The 13,236-nt window shown below is 46.1% G+C and overlaps 1 protein-coding gene across 1 annotated transcript in view; it reads right to left on the bottom strand.

The window, feature by feature from the left end:
• The window catches only part of LOC144773815 (maestro heat-like repeat-containing protein family member 2A), a 33,286-nt gene extending 20,050 nt beyond the window's left edge, over positions 1-13,236 (bottom strand). Inside the window, exons 1-4 of the mRNA XM_078658912.1 lie at positions 12,915-13,236; positions 2,385-2,477; positions 785-863; positions 254-367 (exon numbers count right to left, since the gene is read on the bottom strand). Of these exons, the coding sequence (XP_078515038.1) occupies positions 254-367; positions 785-863; positions 2,385-2,477; positions 12,915-12,935 (307 nt within the window). The 5' untranslated portion in view covers positions 12,936-13,236. The remainder of the gene's footprint in view (positions 1-253; positions 368-784; positions 864-2,384; positions 2,478-12,914) is intronic.

Raw genomic sequence — 13,236 nt, 5'->3', positions numbered from 1 at the left:
TCACATAATTGAAGTTGATGTAAGCAAGACTTTATTCGTAAATTGCAGTGCTCTACCAGGAAAAGTTGGCAGTTAATGTAGCTGAAGAATATACAATTTAAGTATTTAGCTTATAGCTGCACCATGTTGGACAAGTAAGGGAGTAAGTTGGGAATACAACTTAGGGCTCCGGATTCTATGACAAGCATTATATCCCTTTAACTATTCTCCCTGCCTAAAACACACACTGCCACCCACCCACTGACAGTCTTACCAGTTTCCGAAAGGAGCTTGCAGAGCAGCTGTAATGTTGTGGCACGGGACTCTGCACCTATCTGCATCAAGCTACTTTCGAAATATTTATGGACCTCACTAGAGTGAGAATGGGCTGCAAGAGTAAAGTGAAAAGAAAAAATAGACATAGTTGAAAAATAACACAACATAAAATTATGCAAGAAGGAACTCAACGCCGGGGAGCAGCCCATCAAGGCCATTCTTCAACGCATGTCCAGGAGGTATGTTATTAATGGTCTGCGACATTTAATTATGATCTTACGAGCACATGGTACTCATGTGACTACTATAGCTGTATATAGTAAACTGGGCACCATATTCCAGTAGCAAGCCAACCAATGTACTGGGTGAGGAGATAAATACTGAAGCAATAGTATCTTTTAAGACGATCAAGTTACGTGCAGGGCAGTGTACAGAAATTAATGTTACTGAGGACCTGATCCCTAGTAAAGGCCAATATATACTTGCAGTATCACAAATATATACATACATACATTTATGACCAACTCACCCAGTGACAGGATAATAGCCGTGGACAACTTGAGTGGCTCTTCTGTTTCATCGGAAACCCCACTTGAGGGTGTGCAGATCTGCCAATAACAAAGCCATAATAAATAATATTGGAAGCTAGGCTATCTGAAAGCCAATCCCATACATCCAGACAGCAAATAACTCCCAGTGAGGGAATGATACCATAGGAGTTTGTCAGGACTTGTGGGGCCATGATACATACCACGCTACAGTAAAATTAATTGTGTGGAATACAGCATATTCAGGGTGCCCGATATTAGTGGAAGTGCAAATTCTCAGATACCACTCTAAGATGGATGCCTTAGTTTCCTATGGTTTTAGGATAGTTTGTAGACTCAGAAGTCTGGCGAGATTGCAGAAGGTAGTGGTACTTAATGCTTTTAACAAAGCTTGCACTAGTGGCGGCTATTCAACGTAATCAAGACGAAGGCTGTTGTTACCCTTCATCTTGGTTTATCTCTGGGGACGGTAAAGCTGTTCCCCTTTTGCGTCCTACGGTGTCTGGCCAGCATAGTGGGTTGCATGCTTTTCAGAGCAGGCCTTTTTTGCTTCACTTTTTGCCCATTTTGCGTCCCAAGTCTCTAGTCAGCAGAGTGGGGAGCAAGTGTTTCTGTCAGTGGCTTCATTTGGGCCTTTTTCTGTTCTCGCCGCCACTTGCTGTTTCTGCTGTACCACTTCATTTTTTTTTCTTTACCGGCATTCAGTTCTCGCACTTTGGCCCTCATCAGAGATGCTTGTCTTTTGTTTCCCATTCATTCCAGATTCCACGTGCCAGCATTGCTATTTGGAATTTTATGCTTATGGCCGTCAAGTTGTGCACCTGTTTACAGAGGGCCTTCTTATATGTGGACTGGGGTCTTGAATGCTTCAAGTTTGGATTGTAAGGATATTCCAGAAATGTTGTGTATTTGGATTATTTGAACTAAATTGTGGGGTAGTTTCTGCACATATTGACTTTAGGAACCTTAGTGGGATAAATACTGAATTTCCTTGATTGATGGCATTAATCAAATGCATATGATATAGCCTTATTATTATTAAATATATAGATTTAAGATTGGGTGTACTGTTGTTGGGAATGTCATGAAGAGTCCAGTATATGTTATATAGTAAAGTCTAACTGGACAATTGAACCTCCGAGATAAGCTTTGTTAGTATTATGTATCTGTTGTAAACCATTGTTATTGGGTACAGCTTTTTTCTTTCAGGTCTCCATCCTTGGTGTTACCCCTGGGTCCCTTCCCTTTCCCTGTCACTCTGTTCCTCTGTTACCTATTATCAGAGCCAGAGCTGCCGGGAGGCAGACTTATGGGTGGTTCTTGCAGAGGAGCTCTCAACACTGGCAGATTTATATCCATTGTCTTATTTCTTTGCATCCTAGAAGCAAATTGGTTCACATAGGATTTTTATGGATTATAATTTAATAATTTATGCAAGAGAGTTCCCAAATGTTGCCCTTTAAAAACACTCCTACTATAAGTTGGATTGAGGTAGAAACTTTATTTGTTACAATATGTTACACAGGAAATGTCTGTTGCCTCCCACTGAAATACTTTGTTTGTCCTCATGTATATACTTACCAGGTGATGCAGGACGGCAAGCACGGTTGGCACAGTTCCATTCAGCTCTCTGCAACTCTTAGTAACAGCTGCCTTGATGCATAACTCAAGGGTCTGCAAGGAGATAAGAAAATTGAGATGAGGCCAAAGGGCAGTTTGTGCAAAGGATGATGGTCAGTGGTGAATTACAAACTTCAAAGTGTAAATTCTGTCTGAATGCAAGAGTGAGTTGGTGTGCGAATGAGCTCTCTTGTGTACTAATTCTAAACACATATGACCACGAGTAGATTTTGACAGATGACCGTGCTTATGTCCATTTTTTTCTTTCCTGGTTGCTCTGTTTTCTTGACTCACAGTGCCTTAAGATCTCTCAGATCCACGTAGTGATTTCTGTAGAGGTTATCTGTTGGAGTCAGATGTTGGATTTTAGTCCATCAAGGAACCAGAAGAGAACATGTTCAGCAATTAACAGGGGCATGCCCTAACACATGTAGCCTAGACTCACTTGTCATCGTAGGCCCTGTATTCTTAGCCACTGTTGATGATGGCCCTTGCCTTGGTTGTCCTAGTTCTCTTGGTGGTTCTAGTTCTCTTGGTTGTCTGCTACTCCTTCTTCTTATGGCACTGTCTAGATCCTCTTGGCCATCTTAGTCCCTTCCTTCATGGCCTTGGTCTTCCTGCTCCTGGTCTTTCTGCTGGTCTTGGTCTTAATGGTACCCATCAGTTTTGTTGATCTCTCTTTCCTTTTCAAATCATCATTCTGCCTTTGCTTTTTCTGTCCCTAGTTCTCCTGATGCGTGTCCTGTTGTGATTCCCTTGATGGCTGTGTCCTCTTGGTGGACCTGGTAATCCTAGTGCTCCTGGACTTCCTGGTTGCCCTGGTCCCTCTACTCCTCTTGGTCATTCTCCTCTTGCTGGTCTTCCACCTATAGGTTTTCCTCTTCATGCTCCTGGTTTACCAGGTCTTCCTTTTAATAGTTCTCCTAATCTTCGTATTGATTTTCACGTTCTCCTTTTTCTAAGTCTCTTCCTCCTGATCATCCTCTTATTCTTCTTTCCCTTCTGTCAACTCATATTTTCCTCAAAATCATCCTCCTGGTCTTCATCTACATATTCTTGGTCCTGGTCTTCTAGGTATTGGTCATTAGCCATAAGTAGCCCTTATCCTCCTGAGATCCTACTTCTGTTAAAAGGATTATCTTTACCATGGTGCTTATTGCTGTGTCCCTCCTAGTTGTTCTTCTGGTGCTCTTGCCCTGGTGTTCTTCAATCTTTTCATTCTTCTGGTCCTAGTCCTGCTGGTCCTCATGATCTTCATTGTCCTTATGTTCATGGTCCAGCTAATCTTGGTCATCCTCTTCCTGGTCCTCTGGATCCTCTGGTGCTGTTACTCCTAGCAATCCTGGTGTTGGCCCTCAGGTTTTTAATGGTGGTCATGGTGGTGGCTGCTGTTCTGGACCTCCTAGCCTCCGCTTTCTCTTTGTGGTCTTCTTCCTCTTACTGGTCTCCCTCCTCCTGGTTTTCCTCCTTATTTTCCTAGTCCTCTTAGAAATCCTTTTCCTATTCTTCCTGGTCTTGATCCTCTTGGTTATCCTAGTTCTTGGACATGGTATTGGTCCCATGTTGGTTCAAGTTTTCCAAATCCTTCCGGTGGTCCTGGAGTTTCTAAACTTCTTGGCTGTCCTGGACCCTCACCTCCCCTTCTACTCATCCTCATGGCCATCTTCCCCCTCCTCATTCTGTGTAGGGTCTTCACAGTGGTGTAGGTTCTCCATGTTGACCTGCCCATCTTCTTCCTTCTTGTTCTGGTGGTACTGGTCCTCCTGATGAGCCTCCTTTTCCAATTGCACATCCTTCTTTTCCATTTCATTCCATTCCAAAGTAGCTTTATTCGAAGTATACTCATAAAAGCACAAAACAAACAACATTTAGATACAGTTAAAAATGCCTTGGCTGGATAGATGAAAATGTTTGATAAAACTTACATCTCAGAGCAAATGGACGAGATAAAAGTTACACCCAGTTAAAATAATCAATCACATTCAGTGGCCAGGCTAGGGAAGTTCAAATTAATGCTCACCAAAAAATTACCCAGATTTAGGTTTCAGCCTTATAGCCCATGCCCATCCTAGGTATTTGGCTACCGCTATTGTGATAAATGGTAAAGTGCTGGTGCGCATAAGCCTTTCCGCTTCGGCGCACCTAAATATGCAAAGTAGTTTGCACACTGGAGCCAGCCAAACTCGCCTAGGGAGTGCATAGGCGGGACAGGCAATAAGCAGGTGGGCAACTGTTTCGCTATGACTCCCACAGGCAGGACAGATGTTATCACTTGTGGGAGTCCACCTGGACATAAGGGACTTTAAAGGTAAGGAGCCGGCCCTGAGTTGGAAGTAAAGCTCCCTATCTCTTGGCCTGGTGATATTATCCCAATAGGATTCTAATCTGGGTGTGAGTTTTGTCTCTAAGAAGATTCCCACCATAGAAGATGAGTCAGAGTTACTCCAAGCATTAAAAGCAGCCCACTCCCAATACTTCTCTTTTAGGATGTTTTCAGAGGGAAGCCTCTAATGGGTTCTCCCATAGCATTCTCATTCCCAGGCCAATCAGGCTATTCCTAACACCTCTTAACCAACCAATTTTATGGAAGGCATCAGATATTATTACATCCAGAAAACCTGAGGCATATGATGAGAGTTCATGTGTTGTTCACAACCTGCGCCAATATAAAATCGGACACAACTTGGCGACATCAATAATAGCTTTTCTACCCAAATCATATCTAAGTGGCTTAAGAGGGGTGCTTTTTGAGAGATTGGTAATGCTACAGAGGAACTTATTTTCAGAAAGAGTTAAAGGTGCTGCTTTCTCAAACACCCATTATTCGGCGCCATAAAGAGCGGAGCTAACAGATTTAGATTCATAAACTTGGAGGACTGGTCTAAATGTTTTTTTAGAGACCTTTTATGCTCCAGACTTAAAACTCCCGCAACTTGTCGATGTTTCAGGGCTGCTAAATCGATATGGCAGTCCCACTTAAGTTTCTTCTCTAACTGTATACCCAAATAGGTAAAAGCCCTGACCAGTTCAAGTGGTTGTTTATTCATAAAAACCCTCCCCTTAAAACTTCGATGCGGATTAAAAGCCATGAATTTCGCTTTTGACACATTAACTTCCAGGCCTCGAGCAGCACAAAAATCTTCAAAAATTGATAGAGCTCACTGGAGGCCACTAGGAGTCTTGGAAATAATTAATGTGTCATCTGCAAACATTAAAATCGGAATTTTTACACCTGCTAGAGAAGGGGCATCTGTATTCACTGGCAACAAGCGGTCCACTATTCCATTAATATACAAAGAGAATAACGTTGGTGCCCTGGTGCCGCCTTGCCGTACCCCTCGTTCAACCGGAAACTGGATGGTGACCCTACCCTGCCCTCCCCAGCGGATTCTAGCATGATTGCCCTCGTGCAGCCTCATTACGAAGGTTAGGATCTCGTCCGAAAGGCCTAATTCCCTCAACGTCACCCATAACCGGGAACGGGGGACAAGGTCAAAAGCTGAACGTATATCGACAAAGGCAGCATAAAGGCTGCCCTTGCCCAATGTCACAGTCTTCCACTATGAAAGAATAAAATGAATGACTTGATCAATGGTGCTAGTGTATTTAAGGAAACCCTCTTGGAATGGGGGCAATATACTATTCTCTTCAATCCAGTCTAATCTTTTGTTCAGGATCAACCTCCCAACTACCTTCTGAATTGTATCCATCAAGCTGATAGGTCTGTAGTTCCCTGGTTGAGTTTTATCTCCTTTTTTATATACTGGAATTATCACGGCCCTTTCCAGGAAACCGGATCGGGGCACCCTGGGCCGTTGCATTTGCCATCAACAAGATGTATCTACCCCATCGTATTTTGTCATAGAGGAACACATCCGCAGGGACACCATCGGGTCCTGGCGCTCTACCTCCAGCAACTGCACTAAGAGCTGCTAAAACGTCTTTGTCATTAAAAGCCTCATCAGTATAAAAAACATAACTAACTTCTTCCATTTGATAATCTAAAGGGTTACGCGCATATTGGGGCCCAAAGTAATTAACCCATCCTTCATGAGAGACATGAATTAGTGGCTGATCAGGTTGACCCCTCTGCCTCACTTAATGATATTCCAGACTAATTTGGTATTATTCTGCAAATTAGCTTCTATAGGTCCAGCCATCTAAGCTCATCCAATAGGCACTTGGCTTTATGGATAGCTTTTTTGTATTCATATCTTGCAGTACGGACAGTACCCATTTCCCCAACCCTGATAGCATTGCAAAGGGCAATTCTTGCTTGCCTACATTCATTGTTATACCACCGAAAAGGTTTGGAGTCAGCTAGTTTCTGGCTTCTATGGCGCTCAATAAAGTGGCTACTTGTACTTCTTCTCCTCTTTGGCCTCCTGGTTCTGGTCCTTCTGGTCTACTTCATTCTACTTATTCTCCTGGTTTTACTGATCCTCCTCTTTGTCTTAGGCATGCTGGGCCTTATGTCCTTGGGGTCTCAGTCATCCTGGTCGACTGTAGTTTTTGGCTGCCTGATCCTCCAGGTTTTTCCATGGTCCTCCTGCTATTGCTTTCTCTTCATTATCTTGGAAATCCAGTTCCGTGTGTTCCTAATCCTGCTAGTGATCTTGGTCCTCCTCCTCCTCCTCCTCCTCCATTCAGTTGTACTGAACTTTTTGGAGAGTCTTGTTCCCTTGTCCTCCTCTTCTGTTTGACCTCCCTTTCACCCTCCTGTTTCTCCCTGTTCATCCTACAGATCCTCTAGTTATCTGCCTGCTTCTCCAAGTGATCCACACTCCACTAATGTAGTCTCATCCAAAGTCAGCAAAATACACCCTCAAGTCAAAGGGCACACTTAGATGTAGCATGGGTGTATGAACACTATTGGAAATACATTTTCCCATTTTTTCCTGTTAGATAGTAAAATACAGACATAATTGGGGTGCTCCTCTAAAACGTGGACCCATGTATGCGCCGCTACATCTATTTATTTATGTATTTATTTATTTGTGTATTTATAGAGCGCAGTCCTGTCACCCAAAGGGCAGCTTTCGTCTCGGAACAGATGCACTTTATCCGCTCAAGCATTTTTTGGAAACAGATGCGTTTTTAACGCTTTCCTGAACGGAAAGTAGTCCCTGTGGCTTCTCAGAGAAAAAGGCAGGGAGTTCCAGAGTTTGGCCGCTGCAACACTAAAGGAGCGGCCACCCATCCTGACTCTCTGGAACCTCGGGACTACAAGTAGATGCGCCGAAGAAGAGCGGAGGGGCCGCGAAGCGGAGTACCACGCAAACATATTTTGCAGAGGAATAGGACCCTGTTGATGCACAGCTTTAAACACCAAACACGCAGCTTTATACTGTACCCGCAGGTGTACCGGGAGCCAGTGTAGGTCTCTTAAAGCTAGCGTAGAAGAGCTAGACCTAGGGGGGGAGAGAGCCAACTTGGCGTCCATGTTCTGCACCCGTTGTAGCTTCCCCATCAAGTTTTTTGGGGCCTCCAGAAGTAGCCCATTACAATAGTCGAGACGACTTAGTATGGTACCACGAACTACTTCCGGCCTGGCTTGAGCGGGGAGAAGGGGCAGGACTTTGCGCAACATGCGCAGCAGCATCATGCACGTAGAGGTGGTTTTGTTGACGTGCAAGTCAAGCTGTAAGTTTGGGCCGAAGATCACCCCCAAGTTACGGGCTGATTCCGCAGCCAATACTGGCTCGAGGAAGGTGTTAGGCCAAAAATTCTCTGGAAGAGCCCACGGGATCCGGTCTATGGAACAATGGAGCACCTCCGTCTTGGAGCTATTAAATTGTAAGGAGTTAGCTCGTAACCAGTCCGCTGTGGCTGCCATGCAGCGATGGAAAGTCTCCAGCGAAACTGCATTGTTCCCTTCCAGAGAAAAGACCAGCTGGGTGTCATCGGCGTAGTTAAAAGCCGAGACACCAAAGGATTTTATTAGCTGGACTAGGGGGCGAAGGTACAGGTTAAAAAGTATAGGGCTGATGGCCGAGCCCTGTGGAACCCCCTGTCCTACACTCCTTGGCTCAGAGCGAAATGGGGGGATTGAAACCAACTGTTGCCGGCCGCCAAGATAGGATATCAGCCAGTCTCTTGCGCCCTCAATGACCCCGCACTCCTCCAGTCTCCTGACAAGGGTCCGATGGCAAACCGTATCGAACGCGGCCGACATGTCGAGCAGCACTAGAAAGGCTGCTCGACCACTGTCGACACGCGAACGAAGATTGTCCAATACGGTTACCAGCACGGACTCCGTCCCGTGCCCGGGGCGGAAGCCAAGCTGGGCCTCATCGAACCAGCCGATGTTCTCCAGGAAACCTGAGAGGGAGCGAGTCACCCATTTTTCCAGAATCTTGATGGGGAAAGGGAGCAAAGAGATTGGCCTGTAATTGGAAAGACAGGCTGAGTCCAAAGTTGGTTTTTTGAGCAGAGGTGACACTACTGCTAACTTCCAGCACTCTGGCACAGATGCCAACTCCAAGGACTGGAGACAGATCGAGAACAAAGGCTGATAAAGTTCTGCGTGAAAAACCTTCCAAAATTTGGGAGGCAGTGGGTCGAGCGGGGAGCCCGAGGACACCGTATGTGGCAAACTACAGAATTCCTCAAAAGAAGGAAAGGGGAAAAACCTTAGTTGGGGTCGACTGGAGGGGGTATCCGGAGCTCCCAAGCAGAGGACAGGAGCGCTCGGCTGGGGTCGACTGGGTGAACTGCCCGGAGCTCCCAGACTAGGATCAGAGGCATCCGTCTGGGATCGACTGGGCAGGCCAACCGGAGCTCCCACACCAGAGGCTCCCGATATGCGAGCAAAGTCAGTCGGCTGGAGTCGACTGGGTGAGCTGCCCGGAGCTCCCAGACTAGGGCCAAAGTCACCAGTCTGGGGTCGACTGGGCAGGCCAACCGGAGCTCCCACACCAGAAGCTCCCGAGAGGAGAGCAGGGACAGTCGGCCGGAGTCGACTGGGTGACTCAATCGGAGCTCCCAAGCCAAGGCTAGAAGCAGTAGGCTGGGGTCGACTGAGCGGGTCAACCGGAACTCCCAAGCCGAGAGCAGCAGGCAAGGGGTTTGTTAGGCCCTCTAAGATCTTAGCAGTCTTCTCCTCGAAAGCATCCGCCAGCGAGTCGCACAAAGCCTGCGACGCACGAACCGTATTAGCCACGCAGGCAGGGTGGGACAAGTCCCTGACAATTTTGAACAGGGCTTGGGATTTATTAGGCGCCTGATTCAAGGAGGATTCCAGGAAGGCCGCCTTGGCCAGCTTAATCTGCGCCTTATAGCCTTGCAGTGCGAGCCTGAACGAGGCTTTTGCCGAGGTGGAGTACTGCTTCCTCCAGGCTCTCTCAGCACGTTTATAGCTCAACTTCAACTGTCGTAGCTCTTCCGTGTACCAGGGAGAGGCCCGGTTCACTCTCCCGCGAGATTTGCGGAGGGGCACCACCTTGTCGAGCGAGTCGATAATGGACCGGCACAAAGTGGAATAGCTTTCCTCCACCGAATTACTCAAGCGAAAGTTATCAGGTATTAGAGAGGGCAGTGGAGATGAGCTGAGTAGTCGGGACCAAGGTCTACCCAGTTTCGAAAGTCCTACCCCGGCGCCTTCAGAGGAGTAATCCCCTAAGCAGAGGGAAAAAGCCACAAGCGCATGGTCGGTCCAGCATTGGCATAGGATATCGTTGATCACTACTGATTGAGCGTCAGCGAAGATCAGGTCCAGAATATGGCCTCCCCTATGAGTCGCCGAGCGGACCAGTTGCTGCAATTGAATGTCAGCAAGAGCTTGGCAAAGTGACGTAAACGCCCCATCTGATAGACCCCCCTGCCATAAGTTGAAGTCACCCAGGACTAACAGCTTAGAGTGGGTGTTGGATAAATCGTACACTAGGTCAAGGAACTCCGATAGAAAGGGAGCCGAGCCCGGTGGCCGATAACACAGAACCCCCGTAATCAATGTTCTCTCCAGATCTTTAATGGAGAACCCCATCAATTCAAAGCCCGATATCTTGCCGATTTTAAGCTGGAAAAGACCCAGCCTTTCTCGATAGATGATACCGATTCCACCACCACGGTTCTTTGGCCGAGGGGTGTGGATGATTTTAAAACCTGGGGGACAAGCCAATCCCAGTTCGACTAGACAATCCTCGCGAGTCCAAGTTTCGGTTAGGAACAGCACGTCTAGCCCTGAAGAATCGATCAGGAAAGCAATCTCCGTATAGTGCTTACAGAGCGACCGAACATTAAGCAGCCCACAGGACAAAGATTGGGACGTGGATGGAGCAGTGGCCCTCTGTGTCAGGGGAGCCTGAGACGGTCTAAGGTCCAACAGGTCCAACCGAGAATAAACCAAGCGGGGAGGGTGCGGATAGCCAGAGGTAGCGGCCCTAGGCGCGCCCGTTGCGCGAACGGGCGCAAACGGGCTTACCTCTGGCGCACCTCCGGCGCGCCTACGACGCGCCCGCTGCGCGTGACCGCTGCGCGCTTGGTCTTCCATCCTTATAAAGTATTAGACCGAGCGGAAGTCCGCCTCCAGCGTCCCTTGCCTTCAGCAAGATGGCGCCCGGAGTGCTCCTAGCCTTCGCCCCAACCTGTATCCCGCCAAGAGCGGGTGAAACTCCTATTAAAATGCAGGTGAGCCTAAGCTAGTTCCCCGGCCTAAGAATACGACCCTAGGACAGTAGGAAGAACAGCGCGATTAACTGAGCCCTTCACAGCTCTTAAGGCGCGATGCCAGTGGCGCGAGTAAATTTTAAAACACAGCACAAATAAAATGCCACAGCAGTATAGAGCGCGCAGGTACAACATCTGTTTCACTATTAACAGTTGTGGACCAGGATTGCTCAATGTCCCTCTTGCACCCCTGCACACTGTGAACCCTGGGAGTACAGAGGAGCCTAAAAGTATAGTGTTCGCTTATGAGAATCAAAGGCAACGTGGAGGCAGGAGCTGCAACACAGAAGATGGGTGACGACTAAAAGCAGTTTTAGGAACACATTTAGCTACACAGATGCTAATGAGGAGAATGATCCCCTGCAATGAAGGCTTGTAAGACTCATTGGGGGAACAACCTCAAATTATGTATATGGTCAATATGCCATACAACAAAATTCTGTCATGTTTTTATGTTTGTAGCTGGTATTCAAATTTTTATTACAAGTGGAGACTGTCAAAAGAAGGACTTGTAAGAAAATGTGAACATCCTGTCCTTTTAACTGTAAGTGCTCAGACCTAGCAGAAACTGTTCCACTTAGAGCCTCAACATTAATATACAATTCTCAAGCCTTAAAAACAATAGTTCTGTGGAAATGAAAATTGGCAGATAGGAGACGTAATAATTCTAATAGTGTGTCCACCAAGGTCTACGTCACTCTAGCTTTTTCAGCTAATACAGTTCGCACGTCTCTAACTACGGACTCTTTCCTTTGCTAATATTTGTTTTTATAGCAACTAAAAGTAGTATTCTATAATTCCAACACATTATTGATTACCAACATGATACATTTCCAGTGCTCCTCTTAAGACTTCACTGTTTTACCTGTATGTTCGGTCACCTGGAGTGCAATGCAAAGTCATGGGGCTCCTTAGTGAAGGTCATTTGTAAATGTACTTGTATTTCACAGGGTGTAAGCAGCCTTTCAGACTAGAGAAAATGCAATGGCACACTGTTTGTTATAAGAGGTCACTAGGGCTTTAGTAAGCCCAATTACTGCTTGGGACCTATGTCAGGGCTTTAGTGACTGAAGATCTGCTGTTTTGTTATGATTAACGCATCAAGATGGAGCATTAGTATGCTCAATTTCACTTCTATAACCACTTTTACTTACCCAGTATCACAACAACAGGTGAAGCAAATTTCAGCACTGTTGATGTTTATTTAAAATCTAGCACAATTGCTTCGGTCCACATTTCTCCTTTATTAATCCCGATTTCATATGTAACAAATACAAATGTGCATTTTGCTTCTCTGGCTGCCTTCATGGATTGTGTACTAATCACAATTGAGCTGGTTCAGTATCAGGAATTAATGTTGGAAAACTATATTCCCTGTAATCCCTTCATCTCCCAAAACAATACACCAGCTCAAAACTGAAATAATTACCAGGCGTGAATGTGTCAAATAGTGGGGAATTACTGTCCGAATAGGTGTGGTGGTTCTATTTCTCAGGGTTACCTAAGGGGCAAACTTGGAATCATACATTTTTCCTACATCCCAAAATTTCTGATACCCACAACATTGGTACTGTTGGGAGCGGAATGCCAATATGTTGGCCCAATGTACACATGATGGAGGCCTGAACCATCTCACAACTCCACCTGTGGTGTAACTAACTCACCAATGGAATCCTGTAGTTCTGTATTCAACCCTCATTTCTCAATAATGTAGTGTTTCATTGCAGCTAATCTCTCATTATGAGATACAGTGTTCATTATGAGTGGATCATTTGGGATTGGTTGAAGTGGCAAGCATGGACAGCAAATAAAGGTCACACTCACCGTGAGCAAACGAAATGCCATATCAGCAGGCAGCTGGGGCTGGAGCCTTTCAACTTCATTGACCAACCAAGGAAGCTCCTTATCTAGTTGCTCCTCTGGCAGAATGGAGGCCAAATGTCCCAGAGTGGTGATGACCTGCCCCCAGACCTGTTAAGATAAATTACACCAGGTTTTCAGTTCCACACACTAGACATTAACTACTAAGAAAAGATGAGCCACATGTGGAAGTAGAGGGTTCCCTGGAGAGGCAGCTGCACTTGACATCTGTTCACTAGGAAGTGATTCTGTCATGCAAAGGTAGTGGTTTCTGTCACTGGCAGAA

This window comes from Lissotriton helveticus, chromosome 8, assembly GCF_964261635.1.
Source record: "Lissotriton helveticus chromosome 8, aLisHel1.1, whole genome shotgun sequence".
NCBI lineage: Eukaryota > Metazoa > Chordata > Amphibia > Caudata > Salamandridae > Lissotriton > Lissotriton helveticus.
The sequence above is the reverse complement of the archived record's forward strand: the minus strand, read 5'-3'. Positions and strand labels throughout refer to the sequence as shown.